This window comes from Microcaecilia unicolor, unplaced genomic scaffold, assembly GCF_901765095.1.
Source record: "Microcaecilia unicolor unplaced genomic scaffold, aMicUni1.1, whole genome shotgun sequence".
Taxonomy (NCBI): domain Eukaryota; kingdom Metazoa; phylum Chordata; class Amphibia; order Gymnophiona; family Siphonopidae; genus Microcaecilia; species Microcaecilia unicolor.
Window position 1 is genome coordinate 74,876 of NW_021963280.1, and position 13,445 is coordinate 88,320.

General features: G+C 44.7%; 1 protein-coding gene across 1 annotated transcript in view; it reads left to right on the forward strand.

The window, feature by feature from the left end:
- LOC115459141 (anoctamin-10-like) overlaps positions 1-13,445 on the forward strand; it is a gene marked incomplete at its 3' end in the record, with an annotated part of 115,383 nt that overhangs the window by 63,820 nt on the left and 38,118 nt on the right. The window contains exon 5 of the mRNA XM_030189015.1: positions 9,684-9,803. Within this exon, the coding sequence (XP_030044875.1) occupies positions 9,684-9,803 (120 nt within the window). The remainder of the gene's footprint in view (positions 1-9,683; positions 9,804-13,445) is intronic.

The following is a 13,445-nucleotide window of genomic DNA, read 5'->3' on the forward strand; positions in this document are numbered from 1 at the left end:
CACTATAAGCCTAATTCAAGCATGCTGGGTGGAGCTAATAAAAAACCCCCATAATGAGTGTGTGTGTATGCATATACAGGACAATGCAATACAGGACATTCCTTATATTCTGCAGTTTCCAGAAATATGATTCATTGTGGATTGCAACAGAGAAGCCAGTCAGTTACTGGAAACATTTTACATAGATAAGACTGACAATTAAATTTCCAAAGTTTTAGAAAACAAAAAAACTTTTCATTTTCTTCTGAAAAGTAATTTAGTGTAATTCAAATCAAATGTCCTTAGGGATCAGAGTCCAAATTTTAGCAGCCTGATATGAAGACAAGGAGGAAAAATAGTTTATATTTAACATTATTTACAGTTGGAAAGTTAAGTGAAAACTGAGTTGTTCTTCATAATGTTCTCCTTGCAAGACAGAGAGAGAGAGAGAGAGTCAGTAATGAACACATATATAAAGGGGCTAATCCATATACAATTCTGAATATCATCATAGTACATAATTTACAAGTTTTTCTGCTTTCCAAAAGCAACCAATGTAATCTCTGAAAAATGGTATTACCTGGTTGTGAGCACACCTGGTCAGTAGTGAAGTCTCTGACTTCACACCTCCATGAGTGTAGAGGGACTGTGCTTTGCAATGATCATATATGTAAATGGGTCTCACCCTGCCTTTCACTATCACTTCAGCTTCTTTACACAGCTCAGGCAATCTAGGGAGAAATAAATAATAACAACAACAAAAAGACATAACACAGGAACTTCAAGAGTCACGTAGGAAAGGATTAAACAAAGAGTTGACCGACAAAAGAAAGATGCAGGCACTGTCTACAGTCTACCAAAACCCACAGGAGTACCAAAAATCAATTCAAATCTGTATACTAAAAAAAATATATATATATATATTTTAAGAGCGGTCTTACATTTTAACTGGGATAGTTCAGCTCAAAGTTCGCAGGGCCAAAAAAAATGTTTTTTTTTAAATCACTGAATGATCTGTAGAGTTGGGATGCCTGTTATATTGGTGGAGGAGTTCTTTGAATGAATGGAGATGGAAAGATAGCTTGTAGGGAGCTAATAAAGATAAAGTGTTTTCTAATACTGTACAAACATATACAAAATAAGAGATTCAAATAGTCCATAAAAACAAAATGAAATGCTACAAATGCTTTCAAAGGATTTGTTCTCCTTGATCTCTCATTCAAGCTCAAACATCTTTCACACCTTATTGCTGTTTATAGTGGAACCTAAGGGAAGGCCATAATATAGTCCTCCCCTGATAACTACCCAGTCCCAGAGTAGGCCGTGATATTCTTCCCTCTTATCCTTCCACTTATCATAAGGAATATAATAATTTGGACAGGTGAGGCAATAGGGTTTCTGCCTCCTATCACTTACTCCAAGATAAAGTGGACCAGCCATCCCCAAAATAGAGTGTAACAGAATAGACAGAGAGAACAGAGTAATAAGAGAGGCCGGAGGCTGTTTCTTCTAAAGGAAAAATCTTTATTACCATTGATAACAAGGCAATAAAGGAATTACGCAAAATAATCAGGCAAAGCAATTAAAGTAATAAAGTAATCAGAGCAATTAGGTAATAACAAAGCAATAAGGCAGGTAACAAACAGCAATTTGTGAGAGAGAAGGAGGGAGACCACCGTGGTGAAGAGTCACTCAGTGGATCATCTTACCTTTTGACTAGATGTAACACAACAGTGCCTTATATACAGTGGATTGGGCATCAATCCCCTCCCAACTTGCAATTTCAGCTAAATTATGTGTTACATCAGCTAATTTCTACCTCACTTTATTGTTTACGTAGAATGGTACATACTATCTGAATGTTTACAGAACACAGAACAATATTTATGAAACTCAGCATCTTATAATAAGTCCAAGGGTTCTTTTACAGAGGATTATAGACGCCATCCCGTTATATGGATTTCCCCAGCACCTAGGCCTTATCAGAGTATTATCTTAACCCTGAACACCATAGGAGCCAACTTTTCAAAATGATTGGGGGTGCTTAATTTTTTTTTTTATAGGTGGTGCATTTGTCCCCCTCCCCTTGCCCCCGTCTCCTCAGAGTTCCATCCCCCCCTCTCCTCAGAGTTCCAGACCCCAATCCCTCCCTCCCTCCCTCCCTCCTCAGAGTTCCAGACCCCCCTTTCGAGTTCCAGACCCCCCTCCCTCCGAGTACCAGACCCCCCCCTCCGAGTTCCAGACCCCCCTCCCTCCCTCCGACTCGAGTTCCAGCCCGACCTCTTCTCCCACTCCCACAACAGTCCTTTGCCTGCCCCTTGCCTTCCTGCATGCCGCCCATAATTTAAAAGTCATCTTACCGGGGTCCCGGCGGCAACAGTAGTGAAAGGCGAGCACGAGCAGCCTCGGCAAGTCGGCGCTTCAGCTTGCCTTCCCTTCTCATTGCTCTCAGCTTTGCCTCTGGTCCTGCCCTCATTTCCTGTTTCTGCAAGGGCGGGACCAGAGGCAGAGCTGAGAGCAACGAGAAGGGAAGGCAAGCTGAAGCGCCGACTTGCCGAGGCTGCTCGTGCTCGCCTTTCACTACTGTTGCCGCCGGGACCCCGGTAAGATGACTTTTAAGTTATGGGCGGCATGCAGGAAGGCGAGGGGCAGGCGAAGGACTGTTGTGGGAGTGGGAGAAGAGGTCAGGCAGAGGGCTAGCTCCTGGGGAACTTCCGGTTCCGGCGGGGAAATATTGGGGGTGCTCGAGCACCCATAGCACCCACGGAGTCGGCGCCAATGCTCAACACTGTTCGCTTTCAAACTGTATATTCATTCTTGTGTCCTTGGTGACGTAGAAGTAGTGGCACCGGCTCTGCCAGGATGGGGGAAGAGTGCTCCTTGCTGGCTCAGCGCGACCTTGCAGCTCTCAACAGAAAGTCAGCTTATCAGAAAATACAGTTCTGAGGCTTTTTGAGTCTTTTTAGCCATGTAGTTCATAGGTCATAAATGACCTGTCAGTGGTCAGAAAAGTGCACATGAATTCATTGCTGATGGGATAGTTGTAGAAATCCTTACTCTCTTGTATGGTGACTTTAGGCTTCTTTAGGTTGGTCAGTAGCCTCTCTCTTCTTTTTCAATCCTTCACAGTTATATTTCAGCTTTTGGGCATTTGTTAAGCCAAGTACGTCATTCCTCTGTCTTTTAGCAGGGAACAGATCTTCTGTGCTCCAATCACTCTTCCATCCACTCTCTCAGTTCCTTGTGTTTCTGTGTTCCCCAGCACTCCCTCCCTCATAGGCGGTCGGTGGCCCAACTGTTTGGGGAGGCTAAAGGGGGCGGGGTTAGGGGTGGGGCCAGGGGTGGAGCTTAAATCCATAATTGTCTGATCACACACAGAAAAAAATAAATAAAAATAAATGTCACAATACCTTTTATTAAATTTAGATATTAGTTATGTATCATATGTCCAAGAATAAAGTGGTTGCTCAAAGCATATACTAACCACAATCGCTCAACTGCAAAACACTATGCACAACTTTGTGCAAAAACACACTCTGAACTTTACTGTACCATAAATATTACACTGGGTAGAACCTAATACACCAATATACCACCCATACGGAAAATGCAGACCGTCAACAATATTGAAACAAGGGATCATAATTTCACAATTCTCATGTAGAGCCACAAAACATCCTAATTCATGTTTAATGTGGGATAAAATGTCATAAATAAGTAAATAAACTTTTAATGTTGAACACCTAATGAAAATAAAATGATCTTTTCTACCTTTGTTGTCTGGTGACTTTGTTTTTCTGATTGTGCTGGCCCAGTATCCGATTCTGCTGCTATCTGTCCTCTTAACTCCGTTTCCAGGGCTTCCTTTCCATTTATTTGTTTACTTTCCGCCTTTCTTCTTCATTTCTTGTCCTACATCCGTAAGTAAAAGCTGGGTCCTCCGCAAACTTGACTGTCCAGTGGATCTAGCTTTTGCCTATTTTCTTCATCTATGTGCAGTTTTTCTACTCTCTTCCTTTTCCGTCATCTCATCTCCTTCCTCACTCCTCCCTCCCCCTCCATGTCCAGCAACCCTCCTCTCCCCCTGCCCTTCCTTCCATCCACCCATGTTCAGCAACCCTCCTCTCCCCTGCCCTCTCCTCTCCCCTTCTTCCACCATGTGCAGCAACCCTCCTCTCCTCTCCCGTCTGCCCTCGCTCCCCGATAGGCAGCCCTCGTTTCCTTCCTGCCCCCCCGCCGTACCTTTAAATATTATATTTTTGCTGGAGTTGCGGGCAGCGCCGGCATTGAAGGCATCAGCAGGCTCATCTCGGTTCCAGCAGCCTTCCCTCGCAAGTCGCATGATGGCTCCGCCCTCGCAGAAACAGGAAATACGTCAGAAGAGGGCGGAGCCATCATGCGACTTGCGAGGGAAGGCTGCTGAAACCGAGATGAGCCTGCTGATGCCTTCAATGCTGGCGCTGCCCGCGACTCCAGCAAAAATATAATATTTAAAGGTGCGGCGGGCGGCGGCGGCAGGGGGGGCGGGGCAGCGTCGGTTGGGCTGGGGAGACTTAGCCTCCCCAAGCCTCTTATACGGGGCGCCTATGCCCTCCCTCTTAGAAGAAGCAGGTTGATCAGCACCCCAGTTGGGTCATATCTCCTCCCTCTTTAAAGGATCAGCACTCGCCAGTACTACTGCTCCCAGCTTTCAAGTCCTTTCCCTGTAAGGACTGTAATTTTGGCAGCAGCTTCACTGAATCTTTTCTCCTCTATGGATCAGGATCAGATCTCCCTTATGATCTATCTCTCCTGTTTTGTGGCACTCTGTGCTTCAGAGGGCAGCTGTGGATCAGGCTAGCAGTCCCCTGTGCTTTTCTCCTTTCCCTTCAATCCCTAGAGCAGGAAGGTAAGGCTCATGTGGGCCACAGAGTGGGATTACTACCTCTGGTACTTTTACATTTCTCCTTGCTGTGGACTCCTGTGGGAGGAGGAAGACAAGGCTCAGTGTGTTTTTCCAGCAGTAACACAGGAATCCACATTTTGACAGCCTGCTACATATGCATGATACCAACCATGGTAAAACTACTTCAACATGGTATTTACAAGATTCTTTATACCCAGGTACACTAGATTGTGTTCTGTTTCATATTATGTAGTGGGATGGAGCTAGGTAGATATTGGAAAGGGTGGCATTCCTCAGAGCTGCTCACAGTGTGTTCTAACCTATAATCTTCTAGATACCACTGTTTTTCCTTAAATTCCTTGAATCCAGACTTTTTAATGTAGTGTTCCTGTCCAGGGCCATCAAGAGACAAAGCTGGACCTGGGGCAAACAATCTTCAGGGCAATGCCCCACCCATTCTGCCACTGCTCGACCCAGGGCTGCTGAGAGACTGGGCCGGGCCCAGCGCAAGGCTGCACCCGGGGCCCCGCCCCCTCTACCCCCCCCCCCCGAGGTCGCCGCCACCGCTCTCCCCTCCACCCGCCCCCCTCCGTCCGCCACCGGGCCGGGCATTGAAATCACAGCGCCTCTCACCTCTGTGTGAAAGCACTGCAGGCAGCAGGGCAGCAGATCGCCTCCCTTCAGCCCACCTTCCCTCCTTGTGTCCCGCCCTTGCGGAAGTTATGTCAGACGAGGGCGGGACACAGGGAGGGAAGGAGGCCCGAAGAGAGGCGATCTGCTACCCTGCTGCCTGCAGTGCTTTCACACGGAGGTGAGAGGCTGTGATTTCAATGCAGGGGGCCCGGCCCGGTTGACGACGGATGGCGGGTGGGACTGCGGCACTGAGCCCCCCTTGGAGGCCCGGGCCTGGGGAATTTTGTCCCCCCTGCCCCACTTCTCGATGGCTATGGCTCCCCCCTCCCCCACCCGCAGCATCAAATGAAAGAGAGTGCTTTGCTGGCTACAGCTCCGTCTTCCTGCTGCTTCCCGCCTCCTGCGAAGTAAATTCCTGTTTCTGTATATGCAGGACATGGCAGGAAGAAAGACCTGTGGCCAGCAGAGCAGTCTCTTTTGATCGCTGAGGTCGGGCTCAGGGAATCTTGTCCCCCACCCTCCTCTTGGCAGCCCTGTTCCTGTTGCACTCGAAGGCCTTTTTTTAATGTGTATCTAATCGATGCTTCTTCTGTAGTTGCATATAAAAGCTGCATAAATACTTGTCTGCTTGCTGTCTTTTCCCCAAAGCTCAGACACATTCAAATGTGTATTTGCAAGCATTCTACTTTACTTTTGTAAATTTTGTTCATACAGTCTTCTGATAAGTGCAAAGCGAGGCATTCTGTAAAACGGTTGCTATCATTTACACGTGCATTACATGCTTATATGTTTAGAATACTAGCTTGTATGTATATTTGTGTGCATGTGATAACGTGGCTATTGAACAGGCATGGAACCCTCACAGACACAGGCAGAGTGCATTGTAAAGTCAAAAGAAAAGCTTTACTGGTGAACAAGTAATCAAAGCAGTACAGTCTGTGTCTGTCACAGACTCAGTTCAAACCTGGGTAACAACCACATTAACATTTACTTCCTTCTCTCTTAACAGTTCTATCTTGTTAGACCTCTTCAGCACAGTTCCAGTTACTCACACATAAACCTAGACCCGGCTCCAGCTGGGGCACTCAGAACCCGGATCTTTACAAACAAAGGCACTCTTACCTTTGCAGTCTTTTCTTTCTTTCTTTTTATGCAATCTCTGGGTATCTACTTCTTAACACAGGATGCAAACCTCTGAGCTAGGGCTGCTCCTCACTTCCCTGGGACTCCCCCCCCCCCCCCCCCCCACAGGTACTGCAGCCAAGCCAACACTTTGGGAGGATTTCTTCACTTGGAGCCTCCCTCCAGGAGATCTCTGCACTCGGGATCTCTCTCCTGGAGACCTCTTGCTTCCTGGCCTCTCTGGTCCACCTTGCTCCAGGGCATTTAAGCACCTCCCAGCCTGAGTCCCACTCCTCTGACTCAGCCTCTGATATGACAGGTTAGCACCACCTGCCGTAATGTGACTAAACTGCAACCTCAGTGAGGGAGTGTTCTTAGGACTCCTGCCGCTATACCACTCACTCTCTTACAGTGCACATGTGAATGTACATGTCAAATTCTCACCTAAGCACTATTCTGTAAGAACACAAGCATCTTTGAATAGTATGTACTTTGCATGTGGGTGTACACATGGGTGGAGCCTGAGCAAGACTCACAATTCCACATATACCTTTGGCCTAAGTACCACATACACAAATGACCTGATTGTGGTAGTATTCTATCAAGGATAGTTGATACCTACTTTTATTTATAGAATAAGCTTCTACTAGGCATTGTGTTATTTATTTAGGATTTATTTACTGCCCTTTTGAAGGAATTCACTCAAAAATAAATCAGACATAAGCAATAGCCAATTACAGCAGTAAAAATGTTCAAATAACAAAGTGTTAAAGAATTGCCCTTAAAATGTTTTCGTTTTAAAGAGAAATTATCAACAACAATTTGTTTGTCAGATTTCCAGGACTACTTTGAGGCATATTTTCAAAGCACTTAGCCTTCCAAAGTTCCATAGAAACCTATGGAACTTTGGAAGGCTAAGTGCTTTGAAAATATGCCTCTTTGTATCTTGTCACTTTTAGTGGTGAGCACAAACCAGGATAATTTTGGGGCATAAGCGTTACTTCTGTACATTCCTGTACATGATGGTATCATTAAGTCACATGGCAAGACACCTCCTATTCCCAGCATCATTTAAGTAGTTTAGAAGGTGATTGATTCTAGACCTCCTTGGGAAGTTGGAGCATTCATAATTGGAGGCATTAATTTGCTGTTTGTTGGCTTTCATTTACAATGGTATGGTGATAAGTTGCTAGAAAAATGATTAAAATGTTCTATTATGTATTGTGTTGACATTGTACCATACTTTGTATTGTTACTTGAATATTTTTACTGTTGTAATTGTCTATTGCTCATATTAGATTTACTCTTATTGTACACTGCCTTGAGTGAATTCCTTCAAAAAGGCGGTAAATACATCCTAATAAATAAATAAAATTATCACCAGTACAAATTCCTCAGCTCCTAAAGGATAGCATCCATTTCTCTCGTCTTACATTGCTTGTTAATGCTTATATTAGTACTTTTTGTGGTAAGTCCAGTGATGAGCTTTATATTATGTAGTTACTAGTAAAGAAGGCCCGTTTCACAATGCAATGAAACAGGCGCTAGCAAGGCCCCCCTCCGTCCCGAGTTGCAAACCACATCGCTGGCAATTGAACCTTCACCGTACGGCCCTCGCATCGAGTTTTGGACTCCCTCCTGCCTCTGATTGCAGGCCCCTCCCATCGCATTACTGCGTGGCTCCCCCCGAGGTGCGACCCTGTGGGCGCCACCTTTGGCCGTGGAAGGCATAGCCCCAAGCCTCTCCATACCTGTGGTGAGTGGGGTGAAGTTGTTTTCAGGGCTGCAGGGCGTTCCTTGTCAGAGCGTCTGTTGACGTGTGTGTGCGTGCGTCTGATGTCAGACGCATGCACAGAGACGACAGATGCTCCTTCATGAAGCCAGGCCCCGCAGGCGAGAGGAGAAGTTCGCCGGTGTTAGCGGAGGTAGGGGAAGGGTTCGGGGGGGGGTATGTGAGGGAGGGGTGGTGTGCAGAGGGTCGCGGCGGGGGGGTCCAGCGGGCAGTGACGCGGAGGGGGCGTGTTTGGATCGCAGGGAGGGGGGAGTGTGTAAGTGGTTGTTAGGGGCGTGACGGGCCTTGAAGTGGGAGGGATGGAGGTAGTGAGATGGTGGGTGGGGAGTGGTCTGTTGATGTGCGTCTGTGTTGCGCCCTCGACGTCATGATGTTTGACGCGAGGGCGGGGAACACAGACATGGTGAGTTTCATGGCTTCACCACCATGAACTAACGAACCCTTGAGGGAGTGTGCATATAGCCTCATCCGGTTTTGTCTTCAGAACGTTGAGGTAGCGTTTTATGTACAGATGGGGCGTGGCTGAGGGCGGGTCTATGAGCGAGGGTGGTCAGCCTAGCCTACGAAGACTACAGGAGTTCAGTGCTTCAGTGCCTTCGAGTGAGCTTCAGAACGTTCGAGGTGGGATTTATTTATATAGATGTTATGGAAGTTGATAGTGTGCATGCCTGTAATCTGTATACAGAGCACCTGCCTTAGCATGTTCAACCACTGAATGGCTTCATGGAAAGCTGAATGATTTGAAATGGAGAAAAGGATATTGTACTACGGCAGGCATGTAGGGAGTTGGAAACTATAGGGGCTTCAAAAGCAATTTTAATACTACCTGGAGTGCATGCAGGCCTAAATGAACTTTCCATGGGTACTTATGTACCCATATAGGAATAATTTTAAAAGGCATTTCCTCAGGTAAAAACAGAGCATAGCAAATAATTTGTGAAAGCTTTTCAGTATTGCATCGCTAGAGTCTAGTTCTGGGATCCCACTGTTAAAAAAGTTTGTGAACCCCTATTTCAAACAAGGATCATTGGGGCATTAGCTCATCTGATTGTAGTAGTGCTTTTAGTGTGATGGATCCAAACTGAATAATGACATGATTAAATCAACTTTTTATCTGTTGTGTTAAAGTGAACATGTTCTTCTGGGATGCACTGTAAGAAAGATTTGGATTGTTATAGATCTAAGCTTGCTGACACAGAATTTTTAAATAAGGCATTTGTTAAGCAGGATGAGAATGACATATCATTTTTGTTATCTTTTAACTTTTTCCAGTGCGACGACTATCAACCAGTGGCATATTGGTTCAGACGTTTCCACTCCATGACACTGAGAACCTGAAAAGGCTTGGTCATACCTGGTATGGCAAGGTCAAGCTTGGCTATCAGCCACTTGGTATGTTGATATGTTTGTTTTTGGGGGCCTGGGGGACAAAGCACACCTTTAATTGTAAGAACTACTCTTTAGTTGAGCCTGTCTTCAAAGGTCCTGTTTGTTTTGCCTCTGAAACTGTAGTACATTGATATTATTTACTTTGAAAATCATTAGAACACATCAAAACTAGAACATAGGGATTTTCCATTTACTTTAAAGATCTAAACACACTACTACCTGGTGTCGTGTAGAAAGGCGGTATATTAAGTAGTAAACATAAATAAATGAATAAAAACCATGAAATAAATTGAGGAGAAAAATAAAAGGGTACTTTGGGTCCTAAATTTAAATATGGCTCATGGTCCAGCCCTGTCTGAGCAAAACCTTTTAGACCCGTGAATGGGATGACAGCAGAGCAGTTTGTGATCTCACAGAACTGTGGTTGAATCCTGTTAAAATATTGCTAAAACTGCCTCCCCCTCCCTCCATCCCAGATCATAATACAGGATTCTGACCGGAGAAAGAGTCATTCAATTAGATTTATTATTTTGTTGTTTGAAATGTTGTAGGCCTCCACTGGGAGAATATATTTATATTCAGTGAGGCTCATTTTCAAAGCACACAGACTTACAAAGCTACATATGTTATTGTGTAACTTGTAAGTCTACTGCTATAGAAATGATAAGTAGTAGTAGACATGCGCAGCACTGTATACATTATATACAGATACTTTCTCCATCCCTAGAGGGCTCCCAATCTATGTTTTTGTACCTGGGGCAATGGGCGATTAAGTGACTTGCTCAAGGTGACAAAGGAGCTGCAGTGGGAATCGAACCCAGGTTACCAGGATCAAAGCCCGTTGCACTAACCATTAGGATACTCCTCCACTTAATTGGCAGCTATCTAAAATTAGCACTGCAACAGGCACTCTTTTTCAGCCAATGATTTTCCTTTGTAAGATCTGTTAAGTTTTGTTAACCATATTGTCCAGTCTCTGGTTAAGCAAGCAGCTGGCACTGTGGAAGGCGGTATATCAAATGCTTTTACTTTACCTTTTTTCTTCTGTTTGCTTCTGTCCAGTGGTGTGCTGGTAAATGTTTAACAACAGGCTCTCTCCCCGGTCCACCTCTGCGCCCTCCCCCCCAAATTGCAGAGCTGGCTATAGCCGGGTAGAGAGCCGGGGGGCGGGGACAATGCATTACTCCAGGAAAAAAAAATTAAATGATCCCAGGTTCCAATCTAATTCATGTTTAATGTGGGATAAAATACCATAAATAAGTAAATAAATATAAACTTTTAATGTTGAGCACCTGATTCTCAACGTGGACATATTCCAAACACTATAATGAAAATAAAATGATTTTTTTCTACCTTTGTTGTCTGGTGACTTTGTTTTTCTGATCATGCTGGCCCAGTATCCGATTCTGCTGCTATCTGTCCTCTTAACTCCGTTTCCAGGGCTTCCTTTCCATTTATTTCTTTACTTTACTTTTCCAGGATCTCCCCTTCCACCGTCTTCTGTGGCCAGTATATCCTCCATCTACTTTTCCAGCATATCCAGTGTCTCCCCCTGATCTCCCCTTCCACTTGGCCTCCTCTCCTGCATCTTCTTTCTGGCTTTCCTTTTAGCCTTCTTTCCCTGTGTGTTGGCCAGACGAGCTGTTGCCTCTGAAAGCATCTCAAGTTCATCTTCATCCATATCAACTGGATCAGGCCTGGCTGGTTTTGTTTCTGGTTTTGGATCAATTTCTCCAGGTTTAAGTTTCCGAGGATCATCTGCTGTTTCTTCTTCATTATCTCTCTGTGCAGCTTTATCTAGTAGGAATTCATAATGTTCTAAACACTGTGTTCTTCCGATGATTGGTGCTATGGTTCTCCACTGGGTTGGCATTAGTTTGGCTAGATGTAATAATTTTTCCTCTTCTTCACGTGACCATTCTGTCTTTTTGATGCTTTGATCCAGCCATTCGTACCATCGAGCTTTACACTGCTTTGCTGATTTTCTGTGCAACAAGGAAGCTATTCGAGACCACTGGTTTTTGCCATATTTCATAACAGCTGCTGTAAGAATTTCATCCTCAGTGTTGCGCCACACCCTGCTCTTTATCATAATCCGCGGCATGATTGCGGCTAATTCGGCGCTTCAGCGTCCACTTGAAGAGTTCCAATCAGCCAATGGCCGCCGTTAGAGAAACGGAACGTGCGACGACTCAAGTTAGAAGAACCGCCCCCTTCTTGGCAGCAGGAAGTGCGTGGGAGGGAGGGTGCATCCGGCAGACAGATCTCCCCGCTGGAAGTAACACAACACAGTACTAGGGAGAGTAACGCATTACCGCCATGTTGCGCCGCCCCTAGGAGCCGGCTCGCCTGCAGGAACAACCGGCTCGCAAGAGCTTTAAAAATTTAACAACCGGCTCTTGCGAGCCGGTGTGAGCCGGCTCCAGCACACCACTGCTTCTGTCCTTTCAGATCTGCTTGTTCACTTACATTTTGCTGCTGCTCTCTACTTACCCCTTTATCCCTATCCAAGTTCCTTTTTTATTTCTCCTTTTCTGGGTCAGAGAAAGTACCTGTATATAATATGTAAACGCTTTGGCTGTACCACAGAAAGGCGGTATATCAAAAGCTTTTACCTTACCTTTTTTCTTCTGTTTGTTTCTGTCCTTTTAGATCTGCTTGATCACTTTCATTTTGCTTCTGCTCTGTACTTACTCCTTTAGCCCCATCCAAGTTCCTTTTTTATTTCTCCTTTTCTGCCTTCTTCTTTACTCCATGCTCTTCAAACTAATCTAATCTAGACTAAGACACTTTCTTCTGTGGCAACCCAAGATTACTACTACTACTACTACTACTACTACTTAACATTTCTAAAGCGCTACTAGGGTTATGCAGCGCTGTACAGTTTAACAAAGAAGGACAGTCCCTGCTCAAAGGAGCTTACAATCTAATGGACAACATGTGCAGACAGTCAATTGGGGCAGTCTAGATTTCCTGGATAGAGGTAAAATGATTAGGTGCCAAAGGTGACATTGAAGAGATGGGCTTCCATTTGAAGAAGTGGCCCATTAGCCCTGTCATGAGACAGCCATAGCATCCTGAGACTTATTGGTGCCTGGGCATAAATAAGAGTGAAGAGGAATGGTGTGAATGATTTTGCTTTCTTGCTGCTTATAGAGTTCCTTTCTTTTTTTATTTTCATGCTGTTATCTGCCTTGACCTATTGTAGATTTGGCGGTATATCAAGGTCGAATGAATGAAAAACAAAACAATTTCAGTTTTGGATACAGTAAATTAAACTAGGAATGCAACAAAAGTCATTTTCTCCTGCAACACCCTACCCTAGGTACGAGGATCAGTACCTGTACATTATCTGCATAAAAATAAAAATGAAAACTCATCCTTCCCACAATCAAACACACCGGCGAAAGAGATTAAGGAGCCCTTTTACTAAAATGCTGTGTGTCCTATTTTATACCTATGAGACACGTGGCACATGCTAATGTCTCTTAGTGTGTGCTAAGCTTTAGTAAAAATACCCCTAAATAAATAAGGTACACTTAGTACCAACCACAGGGGACATTCACAATAATTAGTCACAAATATAAAATGCCACTACCACTTGACTAATACAATATTTCTTTATATTTAAATATACTACAACCA